General features: G+C 33.0%; 1 protein-coding gene and 1 long non-coding RNA gene across 2 annotated transcripts; one reads left to right on the forward strand and one right to left on the reverse strand.

Moving 5' to 3' along the window:
• Positions 1–2494: 2494 nt before the first annotated feature.
• LOC105787844 (inositol-3-phosphate synthase) lies at positions 2495–5789 on the reverse strand. Its single transcript, XM_012614414.2, has 10 exons — positions 5491–5789; positions 5339–5407; positions 5084–5219; positions 4751–4998; positions 4429–4655; positions 4220–4335; positions 3873–4049; positions 3572–3760; positions 3419–3481; positions 2495–2869 (listed from the first exon to the last, which is right to left on the reverse strand). Exons 1-10 carry the CDS (start codon positions 5676–5678, stop codon positions 2750–2752), a joined length of 1533 nt encoding a protein of 510 aa, XP_012469868.1. The 5' UTR covers positions 5679–5789; the 3' UTR covers positions 2495–2749.
• Positions 5790–9844: 4055 nt separating this feature from the next.
• On the forward strand, positions 9845–11115 carry LOC105787846 (uncharacterized). Its single transcript, XR_008190723.1, has 3 exons — positions 9845–10405; positions 10535–10597; positions 10680–11115. It is a non-coding gene; the product is annotated as an uncharacterized LOC105787846 (long non-coding RNA).
• The last annotated feature ends 14171 nt before the right edge of the window (positions 11116–25286 follow it).

Raw genomic sequence — 25286 nt, forward strand, 5'->3', positions numbered from 1 at the left:
TTAAGGGTCAAATAATTCATAACAAAGTTCCATTTTTCGTCTATTAATTATAAATTTATTTAGTCACGAAGTCATTCCACTATAGTATCATGACTGAGCTCTCCCTAATTACACACCATTACCAAAGCTACTTAATAAGTGTCCGTCCAATGACCTTGTTATAAGTGTATTACCCTCATAGGGTTTCCTTAATCTCTTTGGAATAAATTCGTTCTCTCAATATGATCTTATTTTATTTCATGGTAACCATTACATCTTCCTTTATGAAAAATCAATTACTATCAAACAGTAATCAAGTCATTTATTACAAAGACAAATGACTCGTGACCAAATTTACTTTTCATTTCATTTATCATGTAATTCCACTAATGTAAATGATGCTACATACTGTAGAAGTTCTATACCCAACGCATCAACTTTCGATTCCTTATCTATTTGAATTTAGGCTTTTACTTACATCAAAGTATATGAGTCACACATACATAGTCCATCATACACTTAAGATTAAGGTACGCCACACTATGAACGTTACAAGTGAATAAATCCCTAAATGAATTTAGGATCTATTCAACTTGGGTCCTTGGTTAAGCTTTTTAACACCATTTCAATTTGTGTGTTCTGGTCCAAATTGAATTCATTATCTATAGCCTCGACAAAGTAACTCATAAACGTAATCATGTGGTATTTGACCTGAGTACCGAGTTTTTGTTGGACATTCATCAAAGTAGTTATAGTTGACAGTGAGCCAAGACAATTTAGCCTCCAAACATGTCCTCTAGTTTGACCAATATTGCTTTGGCAAAATCACAACTCTCTAGTTGCTTATAAAGAGTACTAGTCATGCTTGCTAGCATATAGTATTGAGTTATCTTATTAAATTCTTTCTAGTGATTTCTAACCTCAGCTTGGTTAGCCGGAGGACATTTATTATCAAGAACTAGGGGTGTAAATGAACAGAATATTCAATGAACTGTTCGTGAACCGTTCATATAATGTTTGTTTATGTTCGTTTATTAAGCTAAATAAACGAGTATGAATACAATTTTTATGTTCGTTTAATAAACGAATGAACACGAACAGAGGTGTATTCGGTTTGTTTATGTTCACAAACAAACTAGTTTATTGACTCGTTTATTTATTAATGATATTTTCTTATAAAAATTTCATTAGTATATATTAATAAAATTATCTTGGTTTGTATTATTTTTCATTTATAATATAATTATTAATATTTATATTTGACTATTTTATATCTAAACAATGTATGTATGTATGTATGTATGTATGTATGTATGTATGTATGTATGTATGTATGTATGTATGTATGTATGTATGTATGTATGTATGTATGTATTTGTTTGTTTGTTTATTATTTATTAACATTGTTCGTGAACATGTTTGTTTAATGTTCGTGAACATGTTCAATTAAGTTAAATGAACATGTTCGTAAACATTAAACAAATGAACATGAACAAATGAACATGAACACACATAATTTTAAATAAACGAACATGAACAAAAATTTAATATTCTTAACGAACATAAACTGAACATGAATAAACTTAAAAATAAACAACCGAATATGAATAGAAGTTTGTTCATTCAAGCTTGGTTCATTTATAACCCTATCAAGAACCGTCTTGAGTTTCTCACAGCTTAAGACAATCATGAGATTCATTTTCCATTCATTATAGTTATGTTCGTTCCATTTGTTAATAATGTAAAAATTCAAAATTATTTTAATCTATCAGAACCTACTCAGCTTGATCCGAGCCTAAATCTAAAAAAGTTTAATCCCAAAAAAATCTAAATCCGAAGAAAGCCCAATCCGAGCCCACCCAAGCCCTCCCATTTGCCCCTACTTGAAATCTATTTAAGATTGGAGGGACCCCATGGCTTAACTTTTGTAGTCCAACCAACATAAACGTTATCATGCTGGCTAACCATGAGCATTGGTAACCATAGCCAATGGTTACTACAGTGGCACATACTCCGGAAACACACTTGCAAATCTACAAAGACCTAGAAACTGTATAAATGAGCAATCATTCAACTTCTTTTTTAGATTCCTTGGTACTCGATTCTCGGAGACAGACGATCACATGTGAAATAGAACAGCTGCTGTTTGGCTAGGAGGTCTCAGAAAATTTACCAATTATATAGCATAAGATCCTTATCAAAGGGTAAAACGTACAAGGGACCATTATCCTACATTGATAAGTGGCTAGTTGCGTGATCCATCCATGTGATAAATTCTCAATTTATGGACATGAATATGTGACAATCATGTCCCCCTCAGTACCAAAATCTCGAGAGCCCACCACATGTCAGGCATTGAGAGAAGGGTGAGTGGCAGGGGGACCATACTCAAACATTGGTCCTTTTTTATGATGCATTGAATAATCCAATCAAATTATTAATGTCAATTTTCAATCCAAAGTGACTCTTGGCCATGTATCAAACCACATGATAAGAGCAATAAAAGATAACACGGTTACGAAAATTCATATTATCATATCTATTTCCACAAAAGAGGTGCTTGGTTCAAGAGTGAGCTACAAACATGAGCGCCATCGGAAAATAAATGAGAAAAAAAGAAGCATAATATACCAAAGCATAAACCATCATACAACCGTTACAATCTGTGACTACAGTAACCACAGCTTTTATGAATACGACAGAGAAAGGGAAAATGGTCCTAAAGTTCTAAGAACCAAAGCTTTGTTCCACTTTTCTCTCCTCAACTTCTTCACTTGTATTCCAAAATCATGTTGTTTTCAGGAGCCAAGCCAATGCTGGCCCTTAGTATGTTCTCCAGCATTGCACGCTGCTTGGACAGTGCGTTCACCACCGGTGTGCCTGGTGGAACCTGTTTTTTGCCAAAACAATGTCAGCTCTCAGTAAATTTCTTCACAGATTTCTGGTTCAAGTGATTGTCATGATTCTATTCACATTCTTGAACTGAAATTTGACATAAAGTTCACAAACTTTAATTCAATACTGTGTCCCCTCTCACCAGTTGCTTCATGTGAAATAGAATGAAGCAGCTTTACATAAAATCATTGATGGTCACATGAAATATATCACAAAGAGGCACCATAAAGTGAATTTGCGATTCCTTGTTTCCCACTTAAACTATAAACAGTTGAGTTACCATTTAATTCAAGACAATAATATCAATGTTTTATTGGTGAAGGTGTCACCCCTCCCCACCCCCATTTTATTATTAATTATTTGCGATTCCTGGTTTCCCACTTAAACTATAAACAGTTGAGTTACCAGTTAATTCAAGACAATAATATCAATGTTTTATTGGTGAAGGTGTCACCCCTTCCCACCCCTGTTTTATTATTAATTATTATTATATTTTTAGTAGGCCAGAGTTACAGGAAAAGACGAAGGGATGCTTTGGACTCACAAGAGGGGCTTTGGTGAGGTAACTGAGGATTGTAGCCACAGGATGGAAAGAGTGGAACTTGCCCTGCAAAACCAAAATTCAGCATCAATGTTTTTGCATAAATATGTTTTAAGGGTCAACCCAGAAGAGTCCACAAAGTTCTAAGGGTCATACCTCTCCATCAGCCTTGAACTGGATCCTGGTGCTAAGCTCAGCAAGGAGAACCAAATCTAGGATAATGGGAGCAGCCAACAGGGAATCCTCACATGTGTTGTGCAACACAATGGTGTTCTTGCCTCCCATGAATATCTCTGATGTGTACTCATCCATGGCTCTCTTGCTGTCTCCCACATATGGCACATACTATAATACAAGGAAGACAAAGTACACATTTTAAGACCAATCAAGCAAAAAAGCTTTAAGGTCACCACTGACAAGTGCCCAAACAGACACAGATGCGTAAAAAAATATTTACCTTGATGACCACAACATGATCAGGATGTTCACCAGGCTCATACAGGATTCCATTGCTTGAAACCATGTCATCAACAACATTGCTCTTTGAGATCTCCTTGGAACGGAAGGTTTGGGGTGCTGACAGATTCATGCCATCATTATTTCCCAGATGGTTGTAACTCACTATCGATGTTGGCTGTCAATTTATCATCACCGTTAGTACAAGTACCTATCAATGTCATATTATTTACATTTTATTGACACATAAGCTACCAAACACTTAAACTTTTTACTTCAATTATATTGGTACTAATTGCTTCTTTTAACAATTATGGTGATAGTGCCATAAAGTTAAAAGATTTATACCTTGATCCCAGCCCCAACAAGGAAATCCACGAGGACAGATTTCATCTTGGTCTGGCCACTCTTGAAGTCATCTCCTCCAATCAGACAGTTCCTTTGAATAGCCAAATCAATCAACCCTGAATACAATAAGAGTCACTTGTAGAGGTTATTATATTTACTCGTCAATACAATTTATAAAATTAGGAAGACAGCTGAGCTAAATTAAGAACCTGGAACAAAGGTGTTTTGTGGGCTGCCATTGATGAAAGGAACATTTTCAAGAACACAAGCAATAGCATACAAAGTGGAAGGAGAAATCTCTGATTCATTCTTCTCCAAAGAAGCCATAAGGCTTTCCACGGTGTCATTTAGCCCCACGATGACATTGCTGTACCTCTCAGTGTTTGCAGTCCAGAGTACAACAACCTTGTCCACCTTGTTTTTCTCTTTGAACTCCCTGATTTACACAATCAAATGTTAAAAAATTCAGCTACTTTTCCTGTTCTACAAGCTTAACAAATACAGTTTTGAGGGTTGGAGTTGATTATATACTTGATGTCTTTGATGACCTGCTGAACTTGTTCTTTCTTGGTCCCCTTGATGACATTATTGGCACGTTCACCTTGGTTAGCAGCAATGAAATCAGGATCGTAGATTCCAGGGAGTGGGACCATGGATTCCATGTAGGGTCTCAGTTGCTTTTGCAGATCCATGTCGAAAACCTTGGCCCTAGCCATTGCATCAGCTAGGTTCATGTCACTAATGTCCCATCCTCCAAACACAATATCATTTGGGTTCACCTGTATCCATTCATTTATCAAGCATTAAGCATTAAGTAGCAAACTAGTAAATTAAAAACTAAATCTGGGTTTATAATTCGCATACCATAGGAAGAAGACTCTTAAATGGAGCATAAATCTCTTCTCCATTGTAAGACCCAATTCGGATCGTTGATGCTTGAGTCAATGAACCAAAGTAATTAGCCTGTTGTACCTTGTCCTTAGTAGCCCAAGAGATACCCCTGAGAAACCCATCATTACCCATAACTCAAAAATCAACCAAAAAAGAAAAGAAAAAAAAAAGAAAAGGAAAACAAATCAAAATTAATCAGATCTTTTATCTAGAAAGTACAAAACTCACTCTTTGTTAGCTATAACACCACCGGTGAGGGTTGAACCATTGTTTCCTCCCCATCCCACAAGCATCACCCTAAAACATATAAATAAATAAAATCAAAATAATCAAAATCGAAATGGCAAAAAAACAAATGATGGGCAGATTTGGATTCTAACCCCAATTTAGGGACATGGGTATCAGTCTTGAATTCATATTTGACAGTTTTGGGTTTAACAACCCATTGATAGGTTCCATTTTTGTTCTCATGAACAAGCTCTGTAGTTTCATAGTTGTAAACAGACTGAATTTCATTCTCTGTGTACTTCACATTGGGGCTCTCCACCTTAAAATTCTCAATAAACATTTTTGCTGAACTTTTTTTTTAAAAAAAAAACCCACAAAAGGCAAATCAAAAACACAAACTCAGAATGGAAATGAAACTGTTTTTATTTCTTTTTTGCCCCAGAATTTTGTGCTTCAAAGCTTGGGACTAGGAGGTTTATTTATAGAGGAAACATAGGATACACGCGGCATCATCACAATGGTTGATGCCTTACGTTAAAATTTGGTTTTTCGATTGAAGAGAAGGTAGGCCATGCCTTTGTTATTTCGTGGTTTTTTTGCCCGTTCGTACGTGTGAAGAGGGGTGTCATTTTTTACACGTGTAATACACTTTACACGTGGCTTAACCTTGTGAAGGAAATTTTATTTTTATTGTGTTGCCATTGGGAAGGTACTCGAAGGGGTATATTGATTGAATGACTGGATCGTCTAGTAGGACCCATATCCATGGGCTGTATTTCCACGTGGGTAAAACACCGGTATTTTAATGGTATATGCCGAAGGCTTGGCCGACGGCGAAGAATAGATGTTTCTTACGCGCTTTAGTTGAGGTGTATTGTGCATCTCAACTATCAACTGAGTCCGTCCTTGCTTGTTTTCACGTAGGGGTGAGCATTCGATCGAATCGAATCGAAAATTTTCGAGTTAATCGAGTTTTCGAATCTCATTTTATCATCCTAATTTTATTTGAAGTTTTCTCGAATCGAGTCGAGTGAGATGGAATTCGAATCGAATATATTTGTTCGAGTTAAATTTTAAAAAATAATTTTGGGTCCTTGTAACCATTGTCACCCATCGTAATAAAATTTGTCCACCTTAATCAAAATTTTTATTAACTTTCTTCACTTCATAATTTATTTATTAATTTTTTATATATTGATTAGCTTCTTTGCTTGCTTAGTTGTTTCAATTATCTTGATTCTTGTCATTGTATTTTAGAATTAAAAATATATTAAATGTAAAAATATGATTTTTAATAAAAGTTATTTTAAAAATAAAATGTGAAATTGATACCAATGTAAAATTTTAACATGAATATTTTATGGCATAATTAATAATTCAATTTTAATATAAATATTCAATATGACTAAACAATTTAATAATATAAATAATATAAAATGTGAAATTTAATTTAATAATATAAATAGTAGATATAAATAAAATTATTACTATTTATGTTTAGTGATTTTTTGGATAATTTTGATTTTTATTTGAGAGTAAAGGGTGAGAAGTAAAATTTAGGGAAAAATAAAAGTTTTGGAGAATAAAAGTTTGAGGAAAGTAAATAGTTTGGAGGAAAATATTAAAAAAATTGGAGGGGGAGGGTTTGGGATAGATGGGAGGTGGGATGGGAAGGAATAAAAGTTTTAGGGAAAAGTGAGAGGAAGTAAAAATTTTGGGGGAAAATAAAATGTTTTGAGGGTTTTTTGGAGTAAAATTTTGAGAAAAAATAAATGGGAGAGTAAAATTTTGGTGGGAAATGGATTTTGGGTAGATTGGGGGGTTGGGAGGAGAGGGGAATAAAAGTTTTGGGGGGAAAGTAGGAAGGAGTAAAAGTTTTGAGGGAAAAGTAAAAAGGTATGGGAGTTTGGGCTAAAAATGTAAAATATTATAGTTTGATATTCGAATTATTCGAATTATTCGAGTTATTCGAATTCGAAAACTCAACTCGATTCGAACTCGAAATTCGAAAAAAAAATTTGAGTTGATTCGAATAACTCGATTAACTCAATTCGTTTCACTCGAAATTCAAATTTTTTTTCGATTTTTTCGAGTCGAATCGAGTTTTGCTCACCCCTATTTTCACGTGAGGCCAGAGTGGGAAGTAACAAAAAAAACAAAATTACGGCTTTCTTACATCAATAATATAAAAAAAATTAATAATTCAAATGATATACCCATAAAATTATTTATCAAAATGATACGTTTATTATAGTATTTTATTGATGTTGCTTGATAAGTTAGTGACACAAGATTAAAATGTGTTGACTTAAAATATACACTTTGATTGGCTGCTGAAAAAAGTTTTAAGTCCGTTAATAGTGCGGCGGCATCAAACTTTAAATAAGGTAAATTGCTTCATAAACTCTCTTTATTTATTATTTATTTATTTTCTTTTAATATTAAAAATAGAGATGCCTCTTACCAATTACTCCAAAAAAATTTCTATCAAAATGTATTTTTATAAAAAATCGACTTCAATTGAAAATAAATTTTATTTATTTTTCAAATAATTTTTGTTCAAATTCTTTTATTCCTATCGAGATAATTTTTCAAAAATCATTTTAAAAAATTATTTGAACAAAAATTTATTTTTAAAAATATATAAAATTTATTTCTAATCGGAATTGACTTCTTTACAAAAATACTTTTTGGTAGGAAGTAAACTTTATAGACTAATTGATAAGAGGCCTCTCTATTTTGTGTTAAAGGGAAATAAAAATAATAATAAACAAGAAGAGTTTTTGAAACAATTTACTTTATATAAAGTTTGGTGTTGCCACACTGTTAGCTTATATATCAGGTTTTGAATATTTTAAGTCATCACGTTTTAATCTGGTGTCACCAATTTGTTAGGTAGCACCGACAAAACATTGAAGCAAGCATATCATCTGAATGGCATTCTATTTAAGCTATTTTGATTATTATTAGGATAAAGAAAACCAAAATTTAGAGTTGGTTAAAAAGATGAGATCCCGTAGTTGTCAGCTAGAAAGAGGGTCGTAAATAAATTAAAAATTGCAGGCAGTTATTTGGATTTGACTGAGATTTTTACACTTAAAATAAACCACACTGAGATCAAGATTTGAGTTTATTTTTGTATTGTAGTTAACAATTTTTTAATGCCACTAGGTGTATCTCGTGCTTTGGTAGAATATGAAACTTTTTTCATATTAAAATATATTTGATTGTTCACAACAATTATATTAATAATCTCTTAAAACTTATTATTTAATTATGCTTAATTGTTTGTCAATTAACATGGTTTTTAAAAGTTTAACTTTTATCTTTTCGATTGAGTAAAATATTTATTAAATTAATTTCTTAACAAATTATTGATAAATTTAAATGTGTTAGTTATAATTTTGATAAACATTATTAGAAATAAAATCCTCTAAAGCGCTTAAAATAAATATAGTATGTAATGAATTTTTTAAACATCTTTTTCTATTATCAAATTCAATTCATTAAAAAGCGTTTTGATAAAATTAAAATTTTAGTTATACATTTGATAAATTTCATTAGTAATAAAAATATAATGGCAATTTTGAAGTATAATAAATAATAAAGAGCATTTATTTTTCAGTATATATATTAGTTTCTAATGTCATATGTATTGTATGTAATTTTATGTGTTTAATTTTATAATTTTTATTTTTAATTAAAATATATTAATTTATTTAAAATCTAAATAGTATAATAATAAATTGAAACCATAATTAAAATATTTTAACATATTCAATAGATAGTGTAGTTTTACTTCATGTCATTTTAAATTATAAAATTGATATATTGTAAATTAAATTTTTAATTTTTAATTTTAATTTTTTCTTAGCCGTTAATATATTGCCCAAAACATTTTACAGATAATATATAATTAATATATTATATTATATTAAAAATGTATTATTTATAAAATTTTATATATAAAATATTATTGTATAAATATTTAAAATTTACTATTTAAAAAGTAATATATTTTTCACTTTTCACTGTTTGGTTAATGGAAGCAAAATAAATTCAATATAAAAAATTCAATATAAATTTGAATTTTTATTTATTATTATATAAATTCCTTTAAAAGGTCATTTAAGAAAATTTAAATTCTCATTTATAATTATAATAAATTTTCTTATCAAGTAATTTTTAACCAATTATTTTTTTGATAAAATTTTAGATTGGGCTTTATTAAAATAATCTGCAATACTACACATATAGTCCTAAAAATAAAGATAAAGAGCCCAATAATCAGACTTGGCCCAACATAACAAAAAACTAAGACAAAATTAAAAGGAAACCTAATCGTCTAGAAAACCAAAAAAAAGAAAGCAAAATTTGTAGCAATTAATTTTGCTGTTCTACCTACCCAATCAGCCTTACAAGAAAATTAAAGTCCTGTCTTTTCATCTTTCTTTACTTCTTCAAGACGTTTCAATTCACTTCATCCAAGGGCTTTGCTTTTGACACTCTGTTACCTGCCCTTACCGGACTCCCCTCCCTTCATTTCTTCCCTCTCCTCTTTCAACCCGGTTCTCTCAACCTTTCATTTTCCGCTTGTCTTTCTGCAACTTCAGGGACTCTTCCGATCAGGTAATCTCCTTTATTACTCTTCAACGCTTCAGTTGCTAAGATATGCGCGAGACTATTTGCTAATCTTGGGACATGCTCAAAACTGCAATATTTAGTATTTAACAGTAGTTGATGGATGTCATGAATATACGCACTAACCATTGATTTGTCTGGGCTTTTTGCTTTGCATTTCCTTATTATTGATAAAGAATCTCCTTCAATAACAACTTTTTTCCCACTTCATGTAAACGCCGATCTGGAGTGCTTTCCAACATACGAGTGCCTCCGCCGCAAAGGCTGATGGAACCTTCTGGCAAACCTCCGAGCATGATAGGAGAACTGTACCCTCTCTGTCTCTGGCCACTATTCCAACAGCCGCTTTATTTTGTCTACCTTCAAATGCTGCTTCGAAATTGATCTTAACAACTTGGTCAGATGGCTTTTTCCATTCTTTAACAGGTATGGAAGTTTGTGGTCTGTTTTCACCAATCCCATTTAATTCTGATATGTAGCTATGAACAAATCGCCTTATTTCTTTCCCAGATTTACTCCCTTTTTTTATGCACTTTATTATTCCTGTCTCCCCAGATAGCCCATAATGCAACGCAAAATACCCGACACTGGGATGTCGAGTTTTGTGAGAAAACCCAGGTTAGCCACTGTAAGAACCCGAACTGATTATCTTGCAAACACTTATGAAATGATAACTCTCTCCATACTGATGTTGAAACAGGACATTCACGGAAGAGATGGTCCATAGTTTCTGTTCCTGGGCCACATCGGGGACATACTGATATGTTTGTTAACCTTTTGAGTAGCATATTAGCACGTGTCGCTAGGAAATTCCATGAAATCTTCCACACTGTAATTTTTATCTTCGAAAGAAGATCAAGTGGCCATCGTTTCCTGTATAAGTCCTTATAGTTGGTTTGTAAAGCATAAGCTCTAGGATCATTATCAGTACTTTGTAATAGTTTATAGGCGCTACGAACTGTGTACTCACCCGACGCATCAACACTCCAGACTTGGAAATCTTCGTGTGGTCTTTCTGCCAGCGGGATACTGAGGATCATCTCGGCAACGTCCTTCGAAAATGTATACGTTATCAAGTCCCTTTTCCATGTTTTACTACTTGAATCAATTAACTCTGCAACTTTAATATCATTCAAACTTGTTAATCTGCCACGCGATAAAACTGGAATCCAATAATCACGGCTTATCAAAATATTCATACCTTTGCCCACCTTCCAACACAATCCCTCTGCTAAAATGCCCTTTGCATGTATACGAAACATTATTTCCTAACTGTGAATTTAAAAAATCGACATTTGGAAAATATTTTGCTTTTAAGACTTGTGCTACTAAAGAGCTTGGATTGTTCAAGATACGCCACCCCTGCTTAGCTAAAATTGAGATATTGAATTGAGCCATATTTCTAGAGCCCAAACCACCCTCTTCTTTAGAATGTCATAAGTACTTCCATTGGCACCAATGAATACCTTTTCTTCCATGCGCTTTCTTCCACCAGAATTTAGCAAAAATGTTTTCAAATTCTTTGCAAAAAGTCTTTGGTAATAAGAAGCACAACATTGCATAAGTTGGAATGGCCTATAGCACCGATTTAATAAAGACTTCTTTACCTCCTTGAGATAAAATTCTGGTACTCCACCCATCAATCCTAGTAGAAATCTTTTCTTTTAATTGCTGAAAGGATTCTTTCTTGCGTCGACCAACCACATTTGGAAGCCCTAAATATCGTTCTAAGTTTGTTGAGATCCTTACCCCCAATGTTGCCGAAACTTCTTCCTTCTTTTCTTCGAACGTATTTATGCTAAAGAATATGGTGGATTTATTGAAATTAACACATTGTCCAGAACACTTTTCATATTCCTTCAGAATATCTTTTAGTACCCTAGCACCCATATCTGATGCTTTCCCGAACAAAATACAGTCATCTGCGAAAAGTAAGTGTGAAATTTCTGGTCCTCTTCTGTTGGCTTTTGCACATTTTATCAATCCCTCTTTTGAAGCCATTCTCATCAAAGATAATAAACCCTCACAACATATCAGAAAGAGAAAAGGGCTCAGTGGGTCTCCCTGTCGCAGGCCTCTAGACGGTGAAAAGATTCTTCCACTTCTTCCATTTATATTAACTGCATAGGACATTGTGGAAGCACAATTCATAATTAGCTTCACCCAATCGGGTGTGAAACCCATTTGTAACATCACTTCCTTCAAGTATCCCCACTCAACCCTGTCGTAGGCTTTACTCATATCAAGCTTTACTGCCATGTATCCTTTTTTCCAATGCGCTTCTGTCGAAAAGTATGCAAGATTTCATAAGCTAGCAGCACATTGTCAGTTATTAGTCTTCCTGGAGCGAACGCACTTTGAGCCGTATCAATACATCTTCCAATAATTACTTGCATTCGGTTTACAATTGTCTCTGCAACTATTTTATAAATGACCGAACATAAGCTAATAGGTCTAAAATTAGCAATGCTTATGGGATTTGGGGTTTTTAGTATCAGCACAATGTCCGTGTGATTTAAATTACCTAAAATTGTGCCTTTATTTAAAATTTCCAAACACAGATTTGTTGTTTCCTTACGTACTATATGCCAGAATTTCTAAAAGAAAATGCTGGAAAACCATCATGTCCTGGTGCTTTTGTAGGTCCCATTCCCTTCAATACCGTAAACACTTCTACTGCTGTAGAAGTTTTCATTAGCTCTCTATTGATATTTGTCGAAATATTTTCCTTTATTCCCATTAAGAGATAGGAATAGTCCCCGGCTCCTTTTGACGTGAAGAGCTTCTGAAAATAGGAGGTAGCTACTTCATTAATCTCTCCCTCTTCATTAGCTTCTCCTCCTTCATCTTTCTCCAACTTGGATATTGTATTTATATGTCTTCGACAAGTAGCAAACCTGTGAAAAAAAACTGAATTCTTATCCCCAACTCTAAGCCAATTTGCCCTTACCCTTTGTTCCCAATACGCTTCATCTTTATCAATTTCCATATTCAGGTGGATTTTAGTGTCAATAATTTCTGCCATCGTGTTGTCATTCCTTTCTTTTCCCATTAACCTATCAAGTTGCTTCGTTAGTTTTTTCTTTAGTCCTTCTCGTCCATTCTTAATCATTCTCCCCCATACCATTAAATCTGCTTGTAATTTTCCAAGTTTCTCAACTACTGTGTCTGTTCCTAAATCCCAAGATTCTTTGATTACTTTCTCGCATGTCTCTTCCATCAGCCACCACACCTCAAATTTAAATTTTGAGTTGCCCTTATGAATGCTTTCACCATTTGTATTAATTAGAAGTGGACAGTGATCGGACATCATATGAGACATATGGTTAACGCTACCTGTCGGAAAAAGAGACCTCCATTTATCATTTATCACACCCCTGTCGAGTCTTTCTTTAATATTTGTCTCCGGTAAATTTCTCCTTTCCCATTTAAACCACACTTCATAATATCTCAAATCTTCTAATTGGCAATCTTCAAGGACTTCTCGGAATGCGTGCATTCTGCTCTCATCCCTTGGGGCACCCCCACATTTCTCGAAAGAATACATGATCTCATTAAAATCACCACCTACCAACCATGGGTAATTCTTATCTTGCCCCAGTTTTAACAACAGATCCCACGAATCACTCTTATTTTGGACATATGGAGAGCCATAGAATCCTGTAAATCTCTACTCTTCTTTAATCTATTCCTCATTAACCAAAACATCAATGTAATTCTTAGAAAAACTTCATAGACTAACTTTAATGTCTCCTTTCCATGCTAAGCATAATCCTCCTTTCGAGCCCTCTGCTTCAATATCCATTCCATTCATAAAACCGCAATTTCGTCTAACTTTTTCCATTATTTGTTTATCAATTTTAGTCTCCATTAGGAAGACCATTTAGGGATTGTGCTGCTTTAGAAGATAACGCAGCCTTTTTCCAGCTCGTGGACTCTCTAATCCACGAACATTTCAGCTTATAATTTTCATTGCGCCCGGTTGGCTTGCCTGCTGGCAGCCGTCGATCTCATTAAGTCTTGAGCATCAAATTGCTCATAATTTTCTGCTATCATCTCTGAATGGTCTTTATCATAATCTTTTGAAAAATCTTGTTTCAGCCTTTTAATTCCTTCTTTGTCAACATTTTCTTCAGAGCACCTTTTAAGATCTATATCTAGGGACTTCCTCTTCCTCGTTTTATTTTTGACTTTTGCTATTATTATCGTTACGCCAGCCTGTGTACCTGTCCAATTTACCTTCTCATTATATGGATTTTGACCCCTTTTTTCTAAAACAATCGCTTAACTTCTCAGCTTTCCCTAACCCCGAAAAGCAATCCTGCTCCTTTGGCATCTCCTCTACTCCCAACAATTCCAAATTTTCCTGTGAGCCCTCACCTCATTGTTCCCTCTTTCAGCACTTTTTATATTATTCGGCGACACTCTTTCCCCTCCAGTATAAGAACTTTGAGCCCCCACCTGCTTTAATTGACTATTAAATTTCATATTTTCTTTTCCGATTAATTTTGATTCTGCTTTTAAGGCCAACGAATAAGGTGGACTTTCACTAATTTTGTTTTTCCTTGCAGGTGGTATCTGAGTGAAATTACTAATCCCATGCCCCATTCTTCCGCATCCAAAACAGAACATTGGCAAATTTTCATACTTAAAAGGAATCCATACTTTACTAACATAATCAGTAGAGGCAAAAATACCTCTTCTGAGTGGTCTCTGGACATCCAAATTAATTCTGAGCCGACAAAATTCTTCATTAATTTTAGATCTGAGAATCCCACCGAGCGTGCCACCAATAGCACGCAGTAGATCTTTCTTGTCAAACTTTGGGAAACACGATTCAATTTTTATCCAAAACGGGGATGAAATAAGCTTGATCTGGTGTCTTTCCACCGCTTGATTTAATTTATCAAATAGAATTATGCTTTTACGAAAGAGTCATGGTCTCCCTTCTAAAATCATCTCCAGATCTTCTTCTATCTCAAAATTTATTAAAAATAAGTTTTGTCCCACCATATAAATCTCAAACTTTTTCCTTGTCTTCTATATACCTCTCATATGAGCCCTAAAACTGTCTGGGTTGTATAGCTTTTCTGTCCAGACTGTACAAATTAATGTAGGTTTAGAACTTGGTACCACCATCGAGCCCTTTACTGATAACTGAACTAGTTCTTCGGCAAGAAGAGAGATCCCATCCCTCCCTTCTTGGTTGTCGCCACCGCTTTCTTCCATCCTAAGCCGCAGCAGTTACTGCTATCTCTAGGACTTCTAAGCAAGCGCTCTTGGGAGCAGAGAGGGTTTAAGGGTTTTTTAACCAATTATTTTAGTAAAACTAGAAATATTATAAATATATATATTTAGAATGGTAGAAAAGAACAACACATAGTTATATTAGTCAGTTCAATTTTTTTTTATAGAAAATAAAAAGACAAAATGATTACATTCTTAAAGTACTATCGACATAGAGAAATAGTATGTCGCTTAGCTATCAATATATTCATTACTAAATCTAGATGCTTCCAAAACAGTTGTGTTACTCAATCCACTTGAAGTTGTTTTGGCTATATGATCAATAACCTTATTTTAAGATCTCGAAAGGTGACGAAATTTTACTTTCCAATCTCGCTTGAGCAAACTATGTATTAAGCGTAACTCCCCCGATTTGCTATTGGTCGTTCCATTAGCTCAAGCTTTCTATATCCATTCTCCCATGCTATTTGAAGACCTTGTAACACAACTCTTGCTTCAACCTTAAAAATTGTGTCATTGCCTACCCATAATGAAAAGCCACACAACCAGTTTACATCAGCATCTCTAAAAACATCCCCAATAGAAGCTTCTAGTCTATATGAAGGCAATGCTCCATCTGTGTTGAGCTTAACCCAACCCCCTCTTCGGTAGCGAACGTCAGATCATAGCTCCTTACCCAAAAAAATCTTGCATCAACTATATTCTATACACATTTATGGCCATTAGAAAAAAAAATAGAAATTACGACTTTTCCATAACAACCAGCATAAAGTAGAAAAAAAGTGTATGCCAATCAATATCCCCAACATCACAGTGACCTGCATTCTGCATATTCCACAATAGCCAATCCTTAAGATTCATCGAAAAGAAAGCCATTTGAGCATGTCTCGGCACAATATAGAGACAAGCTGATTTTGAGAAAGAACAATCACGAATTACATGGATAGTAAATTCATTTACATTACCACACCGTGAACAATAGTTGTATAAACTAACGTTGATAATGAAAATATAAAACGATCACAAAGCAAAAAGAAAGAAAAATAAGAACACACAGATTTTACGTGAAAACCTTTTTGGGAAAAAAACCAAGGACAGAGGAGAAGAAAATTCACTAATGTTGAAATTCGAACGATACAAGAGGAGTTTAGACTACATCTATTTATAGGTTGAAAAACCTTATTCTAATCAATGTCAAATAGATAAAGTGTCGTAAGGTTGAAAAACCTTATTCTAATCAATGTAAAATAAAATAAGTATAGTTCTATATGGATTTTACTTTTATTTTATTTTACCACTGTATTTTATTTTAACAAGGATTCGAGTCACTCAACTCTAACAATTTCTACATTGACACGAATTCTCAACGAACAAGTTCTCCACCTCTTCCACGAAACCCCCCTTAAAGGGTGTTCTTCAAAAATGAACATCAACCAAGTCCAAGCAATGCTCAGACTTGGTTATAGGAAGTGACTTAATCATCATAACTGTAGGATTTTCATGAGTACTAACTTTGCTTACAACAATATCTCCAAGAGCAATAATATCACGCACAAAATGATACCTAACATCAATGTGCTTTGTTCTCTCATGAAACATTTAATCTTTCATAAGGAAGATGGTATTCTAACTATAAAAAAACACTGTACTGCTTTGAAGATCTTTACTGAGTTCACCAAAGAGTCTCTTTAACCAAATAGCTTCTTTACAAGCCTTAGTAATCGTCATGTACTCAGCTTTAATAGTGGACAAAGCAACTGTAGTTTGCAAAGTGGCTTTCCAACTGATTGCGCAGCCCCCAATAATAAAGACATACCATGTGAGTGATCTTTTTTTTATCAAGGTCTTTAGCAAAATCAGAATCAACATACCCAATGACTCTATCTCTAATTGTAAGCCAACATTAGTAGTACCTTGTAAGTATCTGAAAATCCACTGAACTGCTTTCTAGTGTTTTTTTACCGGGATTCGCCATTTATCTACTACCTGCATTAACTGCATATGACAAATCTGGACGTGAGCAAACCATAGCATACATGAGAGATCCCACTACACTAGAATATAGAACATGTGACATGTAGTCAATCTCATCATCTGATTGTGGAGACAAAGCCGATGAAAGTCTAAAGTGAACTGCTAATGGAGTATTAACAGGCTTGACATTCTGCATTTGAGCCTACAAAGAACTTTCTTAACATATCTTTTCTAACTTAGGTACAATTTACATGTTTTTCTATCTTTAAGAATCTTCATCCCAAGTATCTCATTTGTTGCTCCCAAATCCTTCATCTTAAATTCTTTACTAAGATTGGCTTTGACCTTTCTTATCTCTCCTTTATCTTTGGTTGCTATCAACATATCATCAACAAAGAGGAGTAGATATACAAAAGAACCATAACTATTTTTCTTAAAATAAGCACAACTGTCAAAGTTGCATTTTTTGAAATTATGAGTAGTCATAAAAGAATCAAACCTATTGTATTACTACATTGGTGATTATTTTATGCCATAAAAGGATTTTTTCAGCAAGCAAACATAGTCCTCATTTTCCTGAGACTGTAAAACCCCCCGGTTGTTGCATGTAAATATATTTCTCAAGTTTTCCATACAAGAATGTTGTTTTTACATCTAACTACTCAAACTCCAAATCATACATGGCCACAATACAAAGCAAGGGTCGAATCGAACTATGCTTCACAACTAGAGAAAACACATCTGTGAAGACTACACCTGGAATCTGATTGTAACCTTTTGCAACCAGCCTTGCTTTATACCTGGGTTCTTCAAATCCTGGAATTCTTTCTTTATTTTTAAACACCTATTTACAACGAACAACCTTTTTACTTTTAGGAAGCTTCACTAGATCCTATGGTCTGTTCTTATGGAGCAATTCCATCTCTTCTTGTATGAAAATCAATCACTTTCCTGAATCTTCACAACTAACTACATCGGAATAAGTAGATGGCTCTTGATTTACATCTATATCTTCAGCCACATTTAAAGCATAAGCAACTAGATCAGCCTCGCCGTACCTCTTTGGAGGTTTAATTTATCTTTTAGGTCTGTTCTTGGCAATAGAATATTGTGGTGAAGAAGCAACTCTACTTTGACTTTTCTATACTAACTTGAGGAGTACACTCTATTGTAAATCCTGGATTAATTTGAAGTTCCAAGCTAGTCTTTATTGGAAGAGTCTTTAAGAGATAAGTTAGGTAGCATAGGAATTTTATCAAAAATAACATCTCTGCTCATCACAACTTTTTTATTTTCAGGATACCATAACTTATACCATTTAACACTACCCTTATAACCAAGAAAAACACATTTAATGGATCTAGGTTCCAATTTCTCATTATCAGTATGAGCATATGTAGACACCCAAAATTTTTAAATCAAAATAATTAGTAGGATTACCAGACCATACCTTTTGTGGAGTCTTTTTCTCAATGGCAACGGACGACTACCGGATAATAATAAAAAATGTAGTAGAGATTGCTTCAGCCCAAAACGACTTCAGTAAACAAGCATTTGACAACATACATCGAACCTTTTTCATGATTGTTTTATTCATTCATTCTGCAATACCGTTTTGCTATGGGGTATATCGAACTGTCAAGTGTCTCACGATTTCTTCTGATCTGTGTGGAGGGGTTTCATATGTTTTCTTGTCTGCTTATCGATCATAGTTTTCCAAGCATTAAACACAGAAAACACATCACTTTTCTACTTCAGGAAGAATGCCCAAAATTTTCTAGAAAAATCATCAATAATCGTTAGTACATAATTAGTGCCACCTCTCGAAGATATTCTAGACAATCTCCAAAGATTAGAATGAATATAATCCAACGTTCCCTTTTTTTTATAGATTCCTCTAGTGAATTGAACTCTCTTTTGCTTCCCAAAAGCATAGTGCTTACAGAACTTTAGTTTGCTAATGCCTTGTCCATCAAGAAGTCTTATTTTTCTTAATTTTGTCATGTCGTTCTCACTCATATGCTTTAGACTCATATGCCAAAGTCTAGTAACACCATTATCTAACAAGGAAGAGGAAATGATGGCTGCATTACCAGTAACATTAGAACCTTACAAAACATATAATTTGACAGTTTTTCTCTACCTTTTCATCACAACGAGGGAACCTTTACTAATCTTCAGAACCCCATTTTCAACTGTGTACTTGTGCCCTTTTTGAATCAAGAGTACTCAGCGAAATCAAATTCCTCTTCAATTTTGGTATATGTCGTACGCCACTAAGTTTTCTAACAACTCTATCAAACATTTTAATTTTGATTGTGCCAATACTAGCGGTTTTACATGAAGTATTATTTCCTATCAAAACAACACATTTAGACACTATTTCATATGTTGTAAACCAATCACGATTGGGACTCAAACAGAACATGCAACCAGAATCGAGGATCCACTCATCGCTCACTTTAGAGTTGTCGGCAGAAGCAAGTAGAAGTTCCCCATCATTGTAGTCTTCTACTACATCAGCTTCACGGGATTGTTTTGGTTGTTTTCCCTTTTGATTCGCAATCTCCCTTTTGATCTTGTTCTGCAACTTATAGTACTCAAACTTAATGTGTAATTTCTTTTTGTAGAAGTTACAGGTTTTATCTCTGTTTGAAAATCTCGATCTACCCTCAGATTTACTGCGAGCATTTCGTTCTTGTTTCTTCCCACGATTATTATTAGTATTTTGTTCATGTCTCCCACGAACAGTGAGACCCTCTCCTTAAGAGTTGATCCAACTACAAGATGTTTCATCTTGTCATATGAGGTTAATGAAGCATAGACTTAATCAACTATGAGAGATTCACGACTATACAAAATCGTCTCTATAAAGGTTGAATAAGACGGGGGCAACGAACAAAGTAGAATTAACCCTAAATCTTCTTTATCATACTGAACCTCCATGGCCTCTAGGTCTAAGAGAATTTCTTTAAACACAATTAATTGTTTGTGCAAAGACACACCTTCCTCCAAACAATGAGCATAAAGACACTAATTCATATGTAACTTGCTAGTTAGGGTTTTCGACATGCATAGCTACTGCAGTTTTACCTATAATGCAACAATGGTCTTCTCCTTCATCATGTCCTATAGAATTTCATTCGACAAATGTAGATGTAATTACGTTAAAGCCTTTCGATCTTTACGCTTCTTCTCTTCTTCCGTCAATATCGAAGCATCTTATCTATCCCTAGTAGGGCCTTCTCCAAATCCATTTGTGTAAGAACTGCATATATCTTTATCTGCCACAACGTGAATATGGTGTTGCAATTTGATAGAAAAATATCATACTTCAATGTTGACGTTACCGTAATTGAGACAAGCAACATGAAAAGCTCTTGATACCAGTTTGTAGAAACTAACGCCGATAATGTCAATATATAACGATCACAAAACAAAAAAAAAAGAAAAATAAGAACACAGATTTTACCTGGGGGCAGAGGAGAAGAAAATTCACTAATGTTGAAATTCGAATGATACAAGAGGAGTTTAGACTACATCTATTTATAGCTTGAAAAACCTTATTCTAGTCAATATCAAATAGATGAAGTGTAGTAAGGTTGAAAAACCTTATTCTAATAATGCAAAATAAAAGAAGTATAGTTCTATATGAATTTTAATTTTATTTTATTTTATCATTGTATTTTATTTTAATAAGGATTCAAGTCGCTTAACTCTAACAATAGGCATAATCGGTTCAATTTTTTTTACAATATATGTAAGGAATTAACCGATGTATGCAACAAACAAGGTGAAGAAACTAAAATCGAGAAGATCAACACACAAATTTTAACATGGAAAAACTTCTCAAATGAGGATAAAAAACCACGAGCAAAAGGAGATTTCACCATAATAAAATAAAAGCACAAGAGATGGAGAGAATTAAAGCAAAAACCGAAACCCAAAAGAAAACCCTTCAAATCAAATAACAGAATTCTCTCAGTCTAAAATAAATCTGTTGTATCTAACCTTGAGTAACTATGGCTAGAATACCTCTAGATTAATCAAAGTTTAAATGGGAGGCTGGAATAGAGTTTAATCGGGAGAAGAAAAATTGAAAAGTTAGACTACACGTCGCTTCGTTGAGACACTGCTTCTCTGCTCATCGGGACGTTAGGACTAGAGGTGAGCAAAACTCGATTCGACTCTAAAAAATCGAAAAAAAATTCGAATTTCGAGTTAAACGAATCGAGTTATTCGAATCAACTCGAATTTTTTTTTCGAATTTCGAGTTCGAATCGAGTTAAGTTTTCGAATTCGAATAACTCGAATAATTCGAATAATTCAAATAATTCGAATATCAAACTATAATATTTGACAGTTTTACCCTAAACTCCCAAACCTTTTTACTTTTCCCTCAAAACTTTTACTCCTTCCCACTTTCCCCCTAGAACTTTTACTCCCCTCCCCTCCCCTCCCCTCCCAACCCCCAATCTACCCAAAATCCATTTCCCACCAAAATTTTACTCTCTCATTTACTTTTTCTCAAAATTTTACTCCCAAAAACCCTCAAAACCTTTTATTTTCTCTCAAAATTTTTACTCCTTCCCACTTTTCCCCTAAAACTTTTATTCCCTTTCCATCCCACCTCCCACCTCCCATCTACCCCAAACCCTCCCCCCTCCAATTTTTTTTTAATATTTTCCCTCCAAAATTTTACTCCCCCCTATTTACTTTCTCTCAAACTTTTATTCCCCAAAACTTTTTATTTTCCCCCTAAACTTTTACTTCTCACTCTTTACTCTCAAATAAAAAATCAAAATTATCCAAAAAAATCACTAAACATAAATAGTAATAATTTTATTTATATTTACTATTTATATTATTAAATTAAATTTCACATTTTATATTATTTATATTATTAAATTGTTTAGTCATATTGAATATTTATATTAAAATTGAATTATTAATTATGCCATAAAATATTCGTGTTAAAATTTTATATTGGTATCAATTTCACATTTTATTTTTGAAATAACTTTTATTAAAAATCATATTTTTACATTTAATATATTTTTAATTCCAAAATACATAGTGACAAGAATATGAAGATAATTGAAACAACTAAGCAAACAAATAAACTAATCAGTATATAAAAAATTAATAAATAAATTATGAGGTGATGAAAGTTAATAAAAAATTTGATTAAGGTAGACAAATTTTATTACGATGGGTGACAACGGTTATAAGGACCCAAAATTATTTTTTAAAAATTTAACTCGAACAAATATATTCGATTCGATTCGATTCGAATTCCATCTCACTCGACTCGATTCGAGAAAACTTCAAATAAAGTTAGGATGATAAAATGAGATTCGAAAACTCGATTAACTCGAAAATTTTCGATTCGATTCGATTCGATTCGATCGAATGCTCACCCCTAGTTAGGACAGTCGCGTTATCGGGGCGAGCCTTTGTTTCTTGTCAAGACAAGACCCACTATTCGGGCCGAATAGAGGCATTCTCCCCCAATATAATATATATATATATATATATATATATTATAGATATTATGTATATATTTTTTTAAAGATGTAATTAAATTCTATTACCCTACAAGAGAATATAATTAATATCCTTATAATCATTTTTTTTTAATTACCATATGATGTTCAAGAACACATTTACAAATATAAGTAAGACATGCACTTAAAAGTTTACCCGATTCGGCTTAAAAAAAGTCAACTTCATCTTAGTCATTGTTGAATTGAGCACCTTGACCTATCGAATAAGTCCAATTAAATTAAATTAAATTATTTTTATTAAGTAAATAAGTTCTTAATTAATTAAATTTTAATAGTTTTAATGGGGTTAAAGTACTATGTAAGCCCCTGTATAATGAGTGATATTGTTTTTTGCTCACTCTACTCAAAAAATAGATAAATTAATCTCTATATGTTATATCGAAAAGCAAATTGGTACTTTCGGTTAAAAATTTCATCTATTTGTACTATTAAAATTGGCATGGCTGATTGAATAACCACGTGTTTCTCATGCTAACATATAAAGATTATTTTTTTAACGGTAAAAATAGATTGAATTTTTTAATAGAAGGACCAATTTGATATTTGATCTAATGTACAAGACTAATTTGCCCATTTTCTGAGTAAAGAAAGTAAAATACAATCTAACTTCTTATATAAAGATTTTCACAATACTTGTAGTGATGAACATTATTTTACTATCTACTATCAGTTTTCATTGAGCATTAAGCCCTCGGTGAACAAAATAAAATTATATTAGATTTATAGTTATACTTCAAGTTAGAGATTATATAATTTTTTATAAAAAGTTTTAGCAAGAATCCAAAAATCAATCAAGTTTTTATGAAAAAAATCACTTAATAAAATAAAATAAAATAAAATAAACTTTTTCGTCAAATGAGAACCGTACTTATTAACGTGGAAATAAATATTAAAAATATAAAATTATAAAAAAAATATTCGAATTGGGTTCACTCGACAAATCCAACAGAACTTATTCCATTTTAAACTAAAACCAAACAGGCATTCGTATCTCATTTATAACTTTAAACAAAATCCAACTTATTTAATATTCCATACTAAAATGCTTGCTCATTTCTTTAACTGTACTATAGGGGTGAGCAAAACTCGATTCGACTCGAAAAAATCAAAACAAATTCGAATTTCGAGTTAAACGAATCGAGTTATTCGAGTTAATCGAGTTATTCGAATCAACTCAATTTTTTCAATTCGAGTTCGAATCGAGTTGAGTTTTCAATTGAATAACTCAATAATTCAATATCAAACTATAATATTTTACATTTTTACCCCAAACTCCCAAACCTTTTTACTTTTCCCTCAAAAATTTTACCCCTTCCCACTTCCCCACAAAACTTTTACTCCCCTCCCCTCCCAACCCTCCAATCTACCCAAAATCTATTTCCCACCAAAATTTTATTCTCCCATTTATTTTTTCTCAAAATTTTACTCCCAAAAACCCTCAAAACCTTTTATTTTCCCCCAAAATTTTTACTCCCTCCCACTTTTCCCCTAAAACTTTTATTCCCTTCCCATCTCACCTCTCATCTATCCCAAACCCTCCCCCCTCCAATTTTTTTTTAATATTTTCCCTCCAAAATTTTACTCCCCCTATTTACTTTCTCTCAAACTTTTATTCCCAGAACTTTTTTATTTTTCCCCTAAACTTTTACTTCTCACCCTTTACTCTCAAATAAAAAATCAAAATTATCCAAAAAAATCACTAAACATAAATAGTAATAATTTTATTTATATCTACTATTTATATTATTAAATTAAATTTCACATTTTATATTATTTATATTATTGAATTGTTTAGTCATATTGAATATTTATATTAAAATTGAATTATTAATTATGCCATAAAATATTCGTGTTAAAATTTTATATTGGTATCAATTTCACATTTTATTTTTAAAATAACTTTTATTAAAAATCATATTTTTACATTTAATATATTTTTAATTCTAAAATACATAGTGACAAGAATCAAGATAATTGAAATAACTAAGCAAGCAAAGAAGCTAACCAATATATAAAAAATTAATAAATAAATAATGAAGTGATGAAAGTTAATAAAAAATTTGATTAAGGTGGACAAATTTTATTATGATGGGTCACAATGGTTATAAGGACCCAAAATTATTTTTTAAAATTTAACTCGAACAAATATATTCGATTCGATTCGATTCGAATTCCATCTCACTCGACTCGATTCGAGAAAACTTCAAATAAAGTTAGGATGATAAAATGAGATTCGAAAACTCGATTAACTCGAAAATTTTCGATTCGATTTGATCGAATGCTCACCCCTACTGTACTACATAACAATCAATCCAAGTAGACCCTGCATAATAAATTGTACCATAAAACTTGCATGCATAAAAATTAACCAAATTAAAGTTAGCGATGGAATATTGTAAACCTTAATGGTTTTAACAGGGAACAGTTGATGGTAAGGACAAAGAGGGGGCGGTCTGTGACTGAAGAAGAGCCATCCACCACTCGATTGCTGTGTGGTAATGTGAACACCAACACCAACA

The sequence above is a fragment of the Gossypium raimondii genome, chromosome 2 (assembly GCF_025698545.1).
Source record: "Gossypium raimondii isolate GPD5lz chromosome 2, ASM2569854v1, whole genome shotgun sequence".
Taxonomy (NCBI): domain Eukaryota; kingdom Viridiplantae; phylum Streptophyta; class Magnoliopsida; order Malvales; family Malvaceae; genus Gossypium; species Gossypium raimondii.